The 15000-nt window shown below is 40.5% G+C and overlaps 1 protein-coding gene across 1 annotated transcript in view; it reads right to left on the bottom strand.

The window, feature by feature from the left end:
* Positions 1–15000, bottom strand: part of LOC138970668 (vesicular glutamate transporter 1-like) — a 221942-nt gene that overhangs the window by 54509 nt on the left and 152433 nt on the right. The window contains exons 3-4 of the mRNA XM_070343138.1: positions 10871–11036; positions 3861–3979 (exon numbers count right to left, since the gene is read on the bottom strand). Coding sequence (XP_070199239.1) covers positions 3861–3979; positions 10871–11036 — 285 coding nt within the window. The remainder of the gene's footprint in view (positions 1–3860; positions 3980–10870; positions 11037–15000) is intronic.

Here is a 15000-nt window from a genome sequence, read left to right as displayed (position 1 = left end):
TCATAATTCTGACCTACCTATTCTGGAAACAATTTATCTCCCTACAGATTTCTATAATCCATCTGGCAGTGAAAAAAAATTAATTCCAAATTCTCCAAGAGTCGTCGCTTGGTTTAAAGTGGATTACCAGTACGTGCGTGCGAATACAAATATTTTAAAAATGATGTCCATCCACCACACAATGAGAATTTTGTTGACGTGCCGGAAGAAGTTTGCATGATGAATCAGAAGAGTGGACGTTCTAAAACTAAGTAAATGAGTCGTTTCTGCGATAACAAAACTTAAAAATAAAAAAATAAAATCTCTTTTTGTGGAGTCATTTTTTTAATATATTTTTTTGTTGTTGTTGTGTGTGTTACAAAACATGATTACTGACATCTTTGAAACCCCAACATGTAAAGCTAAATGTTTACCCTTTATTATTATTAATTTTGTCTTCGTCCTGTTAAAGGTCGATGGATTAATGTTCTGGTGAATCTTTCGTTTAGTCTATGATTAAGCGTTCCAGATACTAACCTTTCGTATGTTTTTTAGATTTTTTAAATGTTAAATGCTTTTTAATTTGATAATTTTTGCTATTAAATCTTAGTGCGCGTCTTAATTTTTTTAATGCAATTCCTTTTTCATCACGCCAAGAGTCAGTCGACATATTTTTTTGTTTCTTGAAGCAAATTCGATCGTGGAATAAAAGTTAAACAAACCTTTTGCACTTTTCTTGGAGGAAGAATAAAGAATAGACGAAAGAAAAAAGAAAGTAAGAAAGAAAGAGAGAGAGAGAGAAAGAGAGAGAAAGAAAGAGAGATTTCCCAACGCAGCCCCCCCCCCCCCATCCCCAACACACACATCCCCACCAAAAACCCAGACGGACAAAGTCGATGACATAAATCACCAACATAAAAACTCAAAGATGTAAATACAAGAACAAGAATATAAACTAGGATCGCAGCTATGTGAGACCTTCGCCTATAAATCACAATGACAAGACCAGTATACATAAAGAACACAAGGGCAAATCCTGCTGGAGTGGGCGGGCCCTTAAAAGAAGTCAGGAAAAATTAATTGGCAAAGAACTAATAAAAAATAATAAAAAGCTGTCAGGGGATAGCATTTCCTGCGCATAATGATATTGAAACTACTCGTCCGATGCTCTCTCGCCCACAGTCGTATTTCAAGATCGAACCTGCTGTTCGACAGATGTTCTTATAAAGTTGGAAAAGGGGAAATGTATTCTCCTGCTCTTTCTTGTTCTTGTTCTTGTTCTTGTTCTTCTTCTTCGTTCATGGGCTGAATTCGAAACTCCCACGTTCACTCATGATTTTGCACGATTGAGTTTTTACTCGTATGACCGTTTTTACCCCACCATTTAGGCAGCCATACGCCGAAATCGGGGGATATTCTTCTGCACTACATTGTACTCCGACTCTGATCTATCCTAGAAAGGTAAGGTACCTGAAATCTAGAAAACCCCGTCGGTACCAGCTAGGGTAAAGGCGATATTGTCTTACCTCCCTATCTGTCATCAACAGATATGTTTCTTGTCTGAAGGTGATATATATTATGTCCTCCCTGTAAATGTCTTTCTGTACGTTATAAATATCTGTCTTACTTGTGGTTATATGATAGAGAGGAACTGCTCTTCAAAGGTTACTTTTGAAAAATAGTGTTGCTTACAATTTATGTGGCACAAAATCAATTGTCTCGCGATGTTCTCGGATGCCTACGAGATATGTGGGAGAAAAAACTAGTACAATTAAGCAAACAAACGAAATGCCAGCCACGACAATTGATAAAATCCTGAAGTCCATACAAAATCAGAGATTTTTTAATAGCACAGAGACAAGAAAAAACAAACTAACTGAACGACTCTCAACCGATTGCCTAGGGCTTTTGCTGTAGCAAAGAGTAAAACAATGTCTTCAAATAACCAACACACGTTCACGAAGAGATTTAGACTTGTTAGTTGTAGAGACAAAATTTACATACTTAAGCCCCCTTTTCCAATTTTCTTGCAAATCTAATTGTCTCTGCCCTTGTCTTATCCTTCAATGCAATCCCAGAAAACAGGAGAGACAGAAAAGAATCTTTTTGTCTTTCAAAATGTCATCCGACGCCCTTGTCTAATTGGATCCCGTGCCACGCGCGAGGACCGACAACTCGGGGGTCCCAGCCCCGTGTCTCCAGAGTGAGGTCCCTTGCGCCTTGGGGACAGGAAATAGGTGGCGCCTCGCCTGTTCGCTAATCATGGCCGCGAGAGGGGTGTCACTTCGGATTTATCCGTCTGAGTTTGGGCACGCTGCAGGGATGGAGCGACGTCATTAAAAACATTGAGCGTTGGGAAGAGAGGTCTGGTGGGTCTCTATGGGGTCGATTGCGGATTGAAGTTGTGAAGATCTGGCCTCCCGGTTTTTGTGTGTGTTTGCATTGCGATCGACAGCTAGCTGACGGCAACGGGAGGCGTTGGAAGGGGTGGTGGTGAGGCGGAGGGCTCGGGTAAGGGGGGTTGAGGGAGGGAAACAGATACAGAGGGGGACGATAGGAGTGAGAGAGATTGAGAGACACACAGGGAGACGGCGAAGGTGAGGTGAAAAAGGGTTCCCATGAAAAACAACCCAAACCAAACAAATCGAGGAGAAATAGATTGGACAAATGGTAAGCAAAGAATCCACCCTCCCATCTCTCCACCTCCCCAAAGGCCAAACAAAATCCTTCCATCACAAACGAATAAAGAAAACAGAGAGATAGATAGATAGATAGATAGATAGATAGAGAGAGAGAGAGAGAGAGAGAGAGAGAGAGAGAGAGAGAGAGAGAGAGAGAGAGAGAGAGAGAGAGAGAGAGAGAGAGAGAGAGAGAGAGAGAGAGAGACCCATGAAGACAGTGAGCGTTACGAAGCGCAGAGGGACTTCAGTCTGATTTATTTCAAATATTTGACCAGACAGTTGACACGCGCGTCGACTCCGAGAGAAAAATATCCATGTTACTTTCCCAGATCGATTCTTACACTCTTTCCATTGGTGAAACATGGGGAACATTTGACATCAATAGTACAAGAACTGTACCTGATTACGTGTAGGGTGACGTATAAGGTTCTGGTGTAATAGTATAGTCACACCTGTCCCGACCACCCAAAACTTCCCCAAAGGGTCCCCGACGAAAGTGTTTCTTTTCAGTTCGCCTTTCCATAGTGACCACCTGTTTATAATGACTATTTTTGGCCGGCCCCTCGTGTGGACGTTACAGAGATGTTTGAATGTTAAAAAAACTTTCTGAAATTCATCACAATTTTCAACAATCATCTGTTCCTAATCACGTTTTGTGGGTGTACAGTGTTTTCCAACGTCCACCTGATTAAACTAAGAGATAGAGAGAGAAAGAGAGAGAGAGAGAGAGAGAGAGAGAGAGAGAGAGAGAGAGAGAGAGAGAGAGAGAGAGAGAGAGAGAGAGAGAGAGAGAGAAAGAGAGAGAAAAAGAGAGAAAGAGAGAGAGAGAGAGAGAGAGAGAGAGAGAGAGAGAAAGAAAGAAAGAAAGGGAGAGAGAGAGAGACTGACAGGCAGACAGACAGACAGACAGACAGACAGACTGACAGGCAGACAGACAGACAGACAGACAGACAGACAGACAGACAGACACGCATACAGAGGCAGAGCGAGGGAGAATAAGACCATGGACACATCAACTCAAACAGAAAATAAATTCCGGGCACCTGCAGAAATCGTACATGCAGACAGTGCCAGACTATCATTATCCCACTTTGAAAATAATTAGGCACCAAACTGTGACCAGCTCAGAAATAACTTCAAGCAGTACTAGTGTCTGACAGGTGAGCCAACAGGAATAGATATAATGACGTGCCATCTTACCTGTTAGCGGGTAATCTGGAGGCCAGGTAACCGCCAGGTATTTGCGTGATGATGTAGCCCCAGAAGAACGAACTGTCCACCACACCTATAGTCTCCGGTGTCCAGCTAAATTCCGGCTCCTGCAACACACAAGGTCAACATCGCATTGTAAAATATAAATATAAATATTATAGTCGTATAATTTGAGGATGAAAGTTGGTCAAAAAAAAAAAAGAGAGAGAGAGAGAGAGAGAGAGAGAGAGAGAGAGAGAGAGAGAAGAACAAGAAGAACAAGAACAAGAACATCATTTATTCTTCAGGCCTCTAGCCCCTAGAATAGGGTCGTTACAAACAAAAATACAAGTCAAAAATACATACAGCGGCAAAGCAACACGAAGATACAAAACTAAACACATACAGCGGCAAAGCAACCAAGATACAAAACTAAACATACACGGTAAAGTAATACAGTCACAATCAGTCGTCTTGAGCTATGTTTTCAGTAAACTCCAGGCGAATTTTTAGAGCAATGAACAAGTAAATGCTTAATCTACGAATATCAGATGATGAGCCGTTACGGAGAATATTCACAAAATTTAATGAGTTATATCTTGTATTTAGAAACTTAGCCCTGGCGTTTGCATACAATGGACAATCAAATACAAAGTGCTTTTCGTCTTCCACAACATCACAAAGCTTGCATAGAATATTCCTGTCCCTTCCAAATGTTCTTCTAAAACACGAAGCTCCAATAGGCAACACACCCAGACGCAATTTGATCAAACAATCGCGGAAACATTTTTTGTCAATGAAATCAAAGTACTTCTCACTTTCAAAAACTGTTTTGAATAATCGGTAGTTTTGATAAATGTCATTACTTATAATGGAACCATTCCATTCCTGCAAATACATATCAGCCATTCTCTGTTTAAACAAAGAAATAAATGTTTTTTCACACCCCACCCCTTGTTGCAACCAAACATATCCAAACCCCGTGCTAAACAATGTATTCTTTACATGTGTTGCCCAGCATGTTTTACCTCGCTCGTCCAAGTTTTTTAACATTAAGTATGCCTGTCTGGGAATTCTGGATATATCTAGTGTCAACAGCTTCAACCAATATTTTATGCACCTTACTGCGCTGTTGATGTACAAAGGGTAGCGTCCCAGTTCTCCATACACAAACTTGTTGGATACTTTAAGAGGAACACTTAAGAACCTTTTGCATGCAAGTGTGTGAACCTTTTCTATATTGTCTAATCTTTGGAGACCCCACATTTCAGAAGAGTACATTAATATGGATTGCACCTGGGAATCGAAAATTTTGAAAAAACAACTTTTGGAGATATCATTCAGTTTTCTAACGTGTCTAATACAGTCAATGCATGCTCGCCTCCCTTTCACCGCTAAAAAATCAACTCCCCTTTTCAAACTCATTTTTGTAGTAAACACAAAACCTAAATAATTATATTCATTAACAACCTCAAGCAATTTTCCATTCAAATACCATTTTTCATTCTTACCCAAAAACCCCCCTTTTCTAAATACCATACATTTGGTTTTATCAATGTTAATGTTTAGGTACAGTCTTTTACATGCATCGTTTAAAACATTAATCTGCCTTTGTAATCCCAGTGCTGTGTCAGAGAGGAGAGCTAGGTCGTCCGCAAAAAGTAAAATAAATAATTCGACAAGACCGGGCAAAAACTGAATGCCATGCATTCCACCGTTTTCCACAGAGTTAGCTATCTCGTTTATAAAAAGGGAACAAATTTGTGGACTTAAAATACAACCTTGACGGACCCCTACTGGACACTCAAAAAATCAGTCATTCTGTCTTCAATCCTCACACATGACAAAACATTTTGATAAATGGCAACTATTGCTTTCATAAATTTTCCATTCATACCATACTGCATCAAAACGTCAAACAGTGGTTCTCTTTGAACAGAATCAAATGCCTGGCGTAGATCCACAAAACATACATATAATTTACATCCTCTCTTTGCAAAACATTTATCAACAACAGCCTTTAATGTAAAGATATGATCCACGGTGGAATAACCACGCCTAAAACCAGCCTGAGATTCTGTTAGTTTTTTATGTTCTTCCGTCCATTTCACTAATCTCTTATTCAAAACAAAAGTATAACATTTACTGACTAAACTAAGTAATGAAACCCCGCGGTAATTCGCAGTTAACTTGGGATCACCCTTTTTAAGAGAGAGAGAGAGAGAGAGAGAGAGAGAGAGAGAGAGAGAGAGAGAGAGAGAGAGACAGAGAGAGAGAGAGAGAGAGAGAGAGAGAGAGAGAGAGAGAGAGAGAGAGAGAGTGACAGAGAGAGAGAGAGATACAGAGACGGAGAGAGACAGAGACAGAGAGAGAGAGAGAGAGAAACAGAGAGAGAGAGAGAGAGAGAAACAGAGAGAGAGAGAGAGAGAGAGAGAGAGAGAGAGAGAGAGAGAGAGAGAGAGAGAGAGAGAGAGAGGGGGGGTTAGAGAAATGACATAGCATACAGATTTGTAAGTGGAACAACAAATAGAAAGCCAATATGGAAGGCTTATCTTTTGCTGATTCGCTTATCTTCTACGGCAAAACTGTTCTCTTAACTCGAAAAAAAACCACCCGAACCCAATTACAAATTAATACTAATCCCCAACAACATCCTGCTTGTAAGAATCCAATGAATTATCATTAAAACAACGAAAAAACCACATTTTTTCACAGTTTAGGAGACGTTTTGCTTTCTTTCCTCTTAGCTTCAAGCCAAAGAAAACCAGGTCAGTACGAGAGAAGTTTACTCAAAGGCCTGAAAAGGCTTAAAAACTACAGGGGTTTATAAATAGTTTTAATGTAAAGAAAACAAAGTAAGATTACTTTAAAGGAAATGGAATACTTAAAAAAAATACCGGTATAAAACATAGAACATCTTTTCACTTAAAGATCTACTGGGGCTACTATGTAGTTTCAATAGAACGAAAACAAAGAAAGATTACTTTAACTCATTGTCTCCCAGGTACGGATATATCCGTATCCTCTCATATGGCTCTATCTGACCTGGTACGGATATATCCGTATGTACACACAGTCACTTCAGTCGCTTCCTGTAACGTCGATCTAACGCCTGCATTCCAGTGTGTTGCTACACAGTTGCTACACAGTTACTACAATTCTGAGTGACCTGCTGCAGCACTGCTGGTCTCGGCTTAAAAAAACTTGGTCAACATTGGTGGGGTAGAAAGTGTTAAAGGAAATGGAATACTTAAAGCACTGCTGGTATAAACCGTAGAACATTTTCTCACTGTAAGACACAGATAACGGGGACAATGAAAGCAAAGTGAATCACTCTCAAAAGAAAACTAAAGCCCTCATCCCCTTTTCATAGGAACAGTAGCCAGTGATGGAAAAGAAAAGGAGTCTGGAGCAGGCAGATTACAGCCTAAGGATACAGAAAGATTACTCATGATTTTGTTCTCTTCTCCACGCTGTAATTTACGCCTAGTTTGCAAACGGCTGAGCCAGAGCCTAAGTATTGCAACTCGCCTTAGGCTCCTGGTTTTATTGCAGTTCGGTAAAAGGATGGTAATAAGGCATCTAGCGAGAGAGGCGTAAGCGGCTTAGATCGGTCGCTTCAGCTGACTTTAAACTTCTGCTGTTGGGGATAGAGGCTGGATTGTTGGTGTTTGGGTTGTATGTGAAGTTCTTCGTTGTTGTTGCTGTGCGGTGTTTTTGTTTCGTTGTTGATGGAGTGGTAGACTTGAGAGACAACAGCAACAACAACAACAACAACAACAACAACAACAACAACAACAACAACAACAATTTTAAAAAAGCTATAAAACGTTCATCAACCAAAAAAGGAAAATTAAAACAGGAGGTATCTTGGTACAGCTTGACAAATGTCCCCTTTTTGGTGGCAACAACACTGTACATCGTGGCACAGAGAGAGAGAGAGAGAGAGAGAGAGAGAGAGAGAGAGAGAGAGAGAGAGAGAGAGAGAGAGAGAGAGAGAGAGAGAGAGAGAGAGAGAGAGAGGGAAATGGAGAGAGAGAGAGGGAAATGGAGAGACAAAAGAAAGGGAGATAATGTGAGAATGAAAGAAAGAAAGAAAGAATGTATGACAAAATCATAACAAAATGAGGCATTAGTTAAACAAACAAACACACCAACAATACAACAAACACTGCACTGACCGACTATACCAATTCATACCTAAAAACCATCATCTCGTAAACATGTGCAAACCAATACAACAAATGAAACAAATGCATTGCACTAAGACCAAATGCACATATTATTGATTACTGCCCCGTGTCCAATTTCTCCAATCAAAGACAAGGAAACAATCAAGCAGAAACAAAGCACTAGCATTCTGTACCAATCACAATGATTGGACGATGTTAGGTATTTGCGGAATGTGTATGTGAGGTAATAGGCATTACCGTGTGTGTACGTAAGTATTGCTAAGCAACTCATGTCAATCCAAATTGACAGGTCAGATATTTGAAGGTACTGTCATTCCAGTGTATATACACTTCTGTCGACTATCACAGATCCGTTCATGCTTCTACCTGAAATATAAACTGTAAAAATCAGAATATGGAGAAATATACAAAGTTATTTCCCTATATAATTTGGTTTGATATGTCTCTCTTTTTCATTCACTTCTTGGTTCTCTGCGAACACGTTGACGTTGTTTATTGTGCTGTGCTTGTCTTGGCGAGGAAAGCTTTTTTTTCTTAACATGGAATATGAGCATGATGTTACTTGGACACAAACGCAGAGACTATAGCCTGGCTGTCTTTTATTGTTTTTTTGGGGGTGAATTTATTTTGTAACTGCATGACACCTATATGTCAATCTGTAAAATCAATTCAGGTAATATCCAAACACTGATATGTTCTTTATTATATGGACGTTTGACAAAACAAGACATGACCACACTGGTGAATGTCTTTTTGTGTCAAATATTAAACGTTTCATTAACTAACATTTTTCTTTATTGTCAATTTATGTTTAATTTTTTTTTAAAACTCTGTACAGAAAGCAGCAAGGTTGTGGGTTTCTGGTATGTGTACAAGTGGTAGCATGTCTTCATCCTGACTTTTAACATTGTGACATGGTATGGTACCACAAATGTTAAAAACAAAGCTAAACTCCACCGCATTGTTGCGACGGCTAGCAAGCTTGTTGGGCAACCCCAACGACAGCTGACCAGTCTCTACGAAGCTGCCATTAAGCGGAAAGCTCTCAAAATTGTCCGTGATCCGATCCATCCTCTCAACCCCTGTTTCGAAATTCTCCCTTCAGGTAAACGTTATAAGGTCCCTTTGGCACGCAAAAACCAGTTTAAAAAGTCATTCCTGCCTTCTGCAGTCACCATTTTAAATTCTTCTCGCATCACGTAGAGGCTGGTCGGCTGGGAAAAAACAAACAATGTGTACATGTGAAGGTGTGTGTGAAATATTTGTAATGTGATTACTCTGCTGTGAAACCCAACTCCTGTGATATGAGAGGGTAAATTCACATAGTGCAATATCATATTTGATTGTACCCCTTTTATGTTTTATGTTTTATGTGTGTCGTCCTATACAATTGTTGTTATAATCGTTTACAGGCAGGCAGGGTGTGCCGAAGAAAAATTTCCATTTTTATGTAATATTTTAATGGACAATAAAGTGCTGTTATTGCTATTGTTATTATCCTGGTATGTGTACAAGTGGTAGCATGTCTTCATCCTGTGTAAATGCCTTAACAGATCTGTGTTAGTTTACACGATTCTGACGGGCGCTATGGCTTGGTGGTAAGGCCCGGCGCTCACCTATGTAATTTCAGCAGAACAGACGACGCACTGCAGATTATTACAGCCCGCTACACGCTGCATGAAAGGAAAACAGGCCAAGTACTCGTCATAATCCCCACCGCGGCATCAATAATCTGCAGTGCGTCGTCTGTGCCGCTGACTCTGCGCAGGTATAACTTGGCCCTAAGACGCCGGCCTCCAAAGCGGAAAGTCGTGGGTTCGAATCTCGGCCGCGCCTGGTGGGTTAAGGTGGACATTTTTCCGATCTCCAAGGTCAACTTATGTGCAGACCTGCTAGTGCCCATTCGTGTGTACACGCAAGCACAAGACAAAACCAAGTGCGCACGGAAAAGATCCTGTAATCCATGTCAGAGTTCGGTGAGTTATAGAAACACGAAACTACCCAGCATGCTTCCTCCGAAAGCGGCGTATGGCTGCCTAAATGGCGGGGTAAAAACGGTCATACACGTAAAAATCCACTCGTGCAAAAACACAAGTGTACGTGGGCGTTTCAGCCCACGAACGCAGAAGAAGAAGAAGAAGAAGAAGAAGAAGAAGAAGAAGAAGAAGAAGAAGAAGACGAAGTTAACACGAGAAGGAATGGACCTTTAAGGTTAATTGCCCTTTTCTTCGTTAGTGGTGCACGACTGTCTCAGAGGACTGTGCACACTGACATTTTTTTCTGATGTTGCTTATAATGACAAACGACTGAACAAACCAAGACTTCTCTTCTTGACGCGGAATTCCAAAGTGACATCTCTGACGTCAAAAGTTTAAAAAGGTCATAATACGAAGCTCAAGTCACGTAAAACATGGTGTCACATCTCCCACGAACTGTCAAAGACTATCGAAAAAGAAGTCTGTCTTGGTGACTTCCGTCATATCAGCAGAAGCAAATCAATCGTAAGGTCACCGCCAGGTTGTGCATGTATCGGTGTCGGGTCTAATAATTCTCTTTCCTCTGCTAGTCAGCAATATGTATGTCTTGGTCCCCTGTTCACTCCTGTTCTTCGTTTAACGGACTTTTTGATTTTTAGCCGTTAAGGCTGTCCGTCATTGAGCCCGAAATTGACTTCGCGAAGACTTTGCGAATTCTTTTTTTCAAATCAGTTTCAAGGCTTCGTGCAGCGAGCTTCGTGGAGTTGACTTTGTGAAGTCGATGTTGCCTGATAAATATAAGGTTTTCCTTCCTTATCTCATCCCTTCCCCTTCCCCCATACACACTCACCCCAACTGTTTCATTGTGACGTATGACGCCATCACCATCCAAGTCCTTGGTCTCGTTCTTGGTCATCTCCAGGACAGCGACTCCCATGTTGCAGCGGATGCCGAAAGACAAGAGGAAGCCTACGCTGCTTAGCAACGCTATCTGGTACCGCCTCGCGCAGTTGCATCTGGAAATGCAAAATAAGAACAGAGTAAAAAATCAAGAATGATTTGTTTTGTCATAAAACGTTACAATGAATTACCAATTGAATTTTGGAAGAACTTTAGCAGTCTATATGGTTTTGGATTTCTGCAAAATAAGAAAAGATTATCAATAACGTGTGGCTGGAGTGAGCACAAAAGGAACAGCAGCTGTACTAACTGCAGAAAAATAAGCAGAAACAGAACAAGAGGAAAAGGAAGCAGAAACAGAAAAATTGTCGTTGTTGTTGTTATTGTTAGTTGTTGCTTTTTGGGTCCAGCGGACCATATAGGCCAAATCAGGACCCCAGAAACAGAAAAAAAAGAAGCAGAAACAGAAAAAGAAGAAAAACAGACAAAGAAGAAAAACAAGCAGAAATAGACCACAGCTTCTTGTTTATGTCCCAACTCTGCATGACTGTCTGTCTTTTGCATAGCCTCTGTTCTTGTTTATGATATCGAGATGTTCATTTCCAGCTCTTGAGATTTTTTTGCAAATGTTTCAGCGGTATCAGAGACAGCATTTCTGCCCCCCAGCACCACAAAAAGGCTTCATGCCTCTGGCATCTTATCTTTACAGCCCTTGTCCAGTCAACATCGTTTTGATCATCTTTGATCACATTTGATCGCATTTTTGCAAATGACATCATACATCTGTTGTCCACACTCAGCCATAACAGCCTGTATCACACTATTTCCGCTTATGTCATCATATGTGTCCTCTCTTTTATCAATCATCGCCGACCTATTTCTCAATAATTTTGCTTATGTCAGCATATTTCTACTCTCCTCAACCAGTAAATCCACCAGTTCTACCACTACCCCTGTTCCCTACCCCGCTCATCCCCCTGTTCCCTACCCCCCTCATCCCCGATCCGATATCTCTATCACACTTTCCTTTTATGGCTCTGTCTCGAATTGCATCAACTGCCGAAGAGACGATAAACACTAACAACTTTTCATTGGACGGGGGCGGAGCAAATCCATAAAAAAAAATTGTCATCAAAACTCTCCTCTCCTCATCCAATCATATCCGCCCATATTCCGCCCATGTCAGCACATCTCGACAAGTTGTAACCGCTTTCTTTTACACCCACCATATGTCTTTCTTTCTGTTCTTCTACCCCTCCCCCCACCCCCGCCTTTTTTAGGGTCTGGGTATAGCCATTTACGTATCTGCCATCAAAACCTACCCTCGTTATTTAATCATAACTGCCTTTATTACAACTCCGCTTATATCATCACGATTCTACTCGACTCCTTTCAACCAGTTAGAACCGCCTGCTCTGTCCTCCCCCCACCATCCCCCGCCCCCCTGTCCTAACACACCATCCTTCTCTTTCCTGATATTTTCTTCTATCCCTTTTTTTTAGGAGGGGGGGGGGGGCGGGGTAGAGCTAAGCCATATTGTTATGTAATCAAAAACAACTCTTTTCGTTCAATTCCGCTTATGTCATCACATTTCGATCAAATCCGATCTCATACTGTCGTTTTAAGAACGTTGATAAGTTTAGCTTGTTGTGCCCCATTGCTCCAATGGATTATATGAGACATTGTTGTGTGTAATTCTTTGAATTGAATTGTTTGAACCACATTTCAATTCTTTTCAACCAGTTAGCCACATGTTCTATCCCCCCTTCCCTCCCACTCAGTACCAAACCCCTATCCCACCATCTTGCTCTTTTCTTCTATCCCTTTGTAGGAAGCCCAGATTATAACAGCCTCCTCATACAGCGGAACCCCAGGTTTAAGACCTCCACACAATCTGAGAAAATCAGGTCCCAAAACAGAGGGAGTCTTAAAATGGAGGTACAGTAACAGAGGCTATGACAAAAACGTGTAAAAAATGAAGGTCTTGAAATGGGATGTTGTTCTGGAATCAAGACAATGGCTGTTAGCTGTTAATTGTACAAAAGAAGAACGACTGCGTCTGCTTCATTGGAAAATTTTACACAGAATTTACCCAACGTTTACTAAACAAGATGGGTTTATGTCAAACTAATAATTGTGAAGTTTGTAATGAACTGGATACACTTGCATTGAGCACTTCTTTTTTCATTGTCAAGAGCTGAGGAACGTTTGGAAACTATGTAAAGACTTTATTTATAAGCAAATTTATTATAATATAACTTTGAATGAAACAGATATATTATTTGGTTTTTGGAATGAAAACTTAAAAAACGATCAAATTTACTTTATGAATTATTGTATTTTGATAACAAAAATGACCATAGGAAAATTTAAGTATGGGAAGAAGTTAGACTTACGTATTTTATTGGAATTAGAGTTAAACATTAGACAGAAGTTTATGTTTTGTATAATATAAAGTTGATTATGTTATACAGAAAAAGACCAAGGAAGAAGGATGCTCCCCGCCTTATATTAAAAAAAAAATCGGGCAAAAAATATGGGTTGAAGCATCCTGCATGCAACTGAGGTCAAAAAAGAAAAAAAGAAAAAAAAAATGCTTGAAATGGAGGACGTCTTAAACTGGGGTGTCTTAACAGGGTGTTACCATTAACATGGAGGTACATTTACAGAGGTTATGAACAGAAAATGCAATACATGAAGGTCTTAAATTGGAGGAAGTCTTAAAGGTGGGTGTCCATTAAAATCGAGGTTATGAAAAGGAATTTAAAAAATAAAGGTTTTCAAATAAGAGAAGTCTTTAATTGGGGGGGGGGGGGGGGTGTCTTAAAAGGCGGGTTCCACTGTCCTTGGTTGTTTGCTCTTCAGGGGCTGTCCTAAGTTGCACGTCAAGTTTAATAGACTGAGAGAGCAATGGAGAGCAATGGAGAGCGAAAGACTTTTAGCAGGAACACGCGCCGCGTCGCTGCCCATGTCTGCTATTGGCCTCCAAGATCGATGCTTTATGGGGAAGAGAGCCGATCAACTGTGATCTTTAGACGCCCTCATGGGACCTCGCCGCGGCCACACAGCCAACAGGAACCGATCGTGGCACGAGGCTGTTTCAGCCGATTAGCTTAAGAAAACAGGAAAGCTTTATAGCACTGAGGGGTCTCCTGCTGCTACTGCTTCTGCTGCTGCTACAGTTGAACCCCCCTTTCAAGGCACCATAGCCCACCCCCATTAAGGACCCCCCCCACCATTTTAAGACCTTGCAGTTTTAGATGTTCTGTTCATAGCCTCTGTAAATATACTTCAATTTGTTTGTAAGTCGTCGATTTTACACACTTCTTGTTCACAGCCTCTGTAAATTTACCCCCGTTTTAAGACTCCCTCCCTTTTTTTAAAGACCTTGTTTTTTCGTTTAAATATTTCTTTTAAGACCTTGCTTTTTCTATCAAAGTTTCTGTTCATAACGTCTGTAAACTCTGTAAATATCTTCTGTAAATGTAGCCCAATTTTAAGACTGACATCCTTTTCAATAACTGTTTTTCTGAGAGTTTTGTATGCCTTAAAGGGGGGTTCCAATGTTCGACCTGAGACCTTTCTATGGAACTGGGCTCTTGCTTTTAAGAGAGAAAAAAAAGGATAAACTGAAGGAACAGCGTGTTCGTGAGGGTTAAATAGGTAGGTCTATCTACGTATATATAGGTGTGCTTTTACGAGGAAAACTTAATGAGGGCAGAAAGAGGATTAGGTTCAGTAAGTTTTTATATGGGAGGGTACTTTTAAGGTCGTGCACTAAGTCTCTTAAAGTAGCGCTCAAATGTCTGAAGGTATTAAATGTTAGCGAGCTGTCTGAAGATATTATCGTGAGCGTCTTTGGGCAAGTGCTATGAAAATGTTCATTCCAGTATACAATCAGCTTGTGGAAAATGACAGAGGAAATATGCGTACATAGGCTCCAATGATTCCAATAGGTCTTCGAGTAAATTGTGATCTTTTGCTTCCTTTTATGTTTTACATCAAGGATTACATTTCACAGGGACGTTCCCCTGAACAAATACAAGAGAGGACAAGGAAAAGGAAAGACAAAAAAGATAA

Source organism: Littorina saxatilis, linkage group LG7 (genome assembly GCF_037325665.1).
Source record: "Littorina saxatilis isolate snail1 linkage group LG7, US_GU_Lsax_2.0, whole genome shotgun sequence".
In the NCBI taxonomy this organism is placed as follows: Eukaryota; Metazoa; Mollusca; class Gastropoda; order Littorinimorpha; family Littorinidae; genus Littorina; species Littorina saxatilis.
The sequence above is the reverse complement of the archived record's forward strand: the minus strand, read 5'-3'. Positions and strand labels throughout refer to the sequence as shown.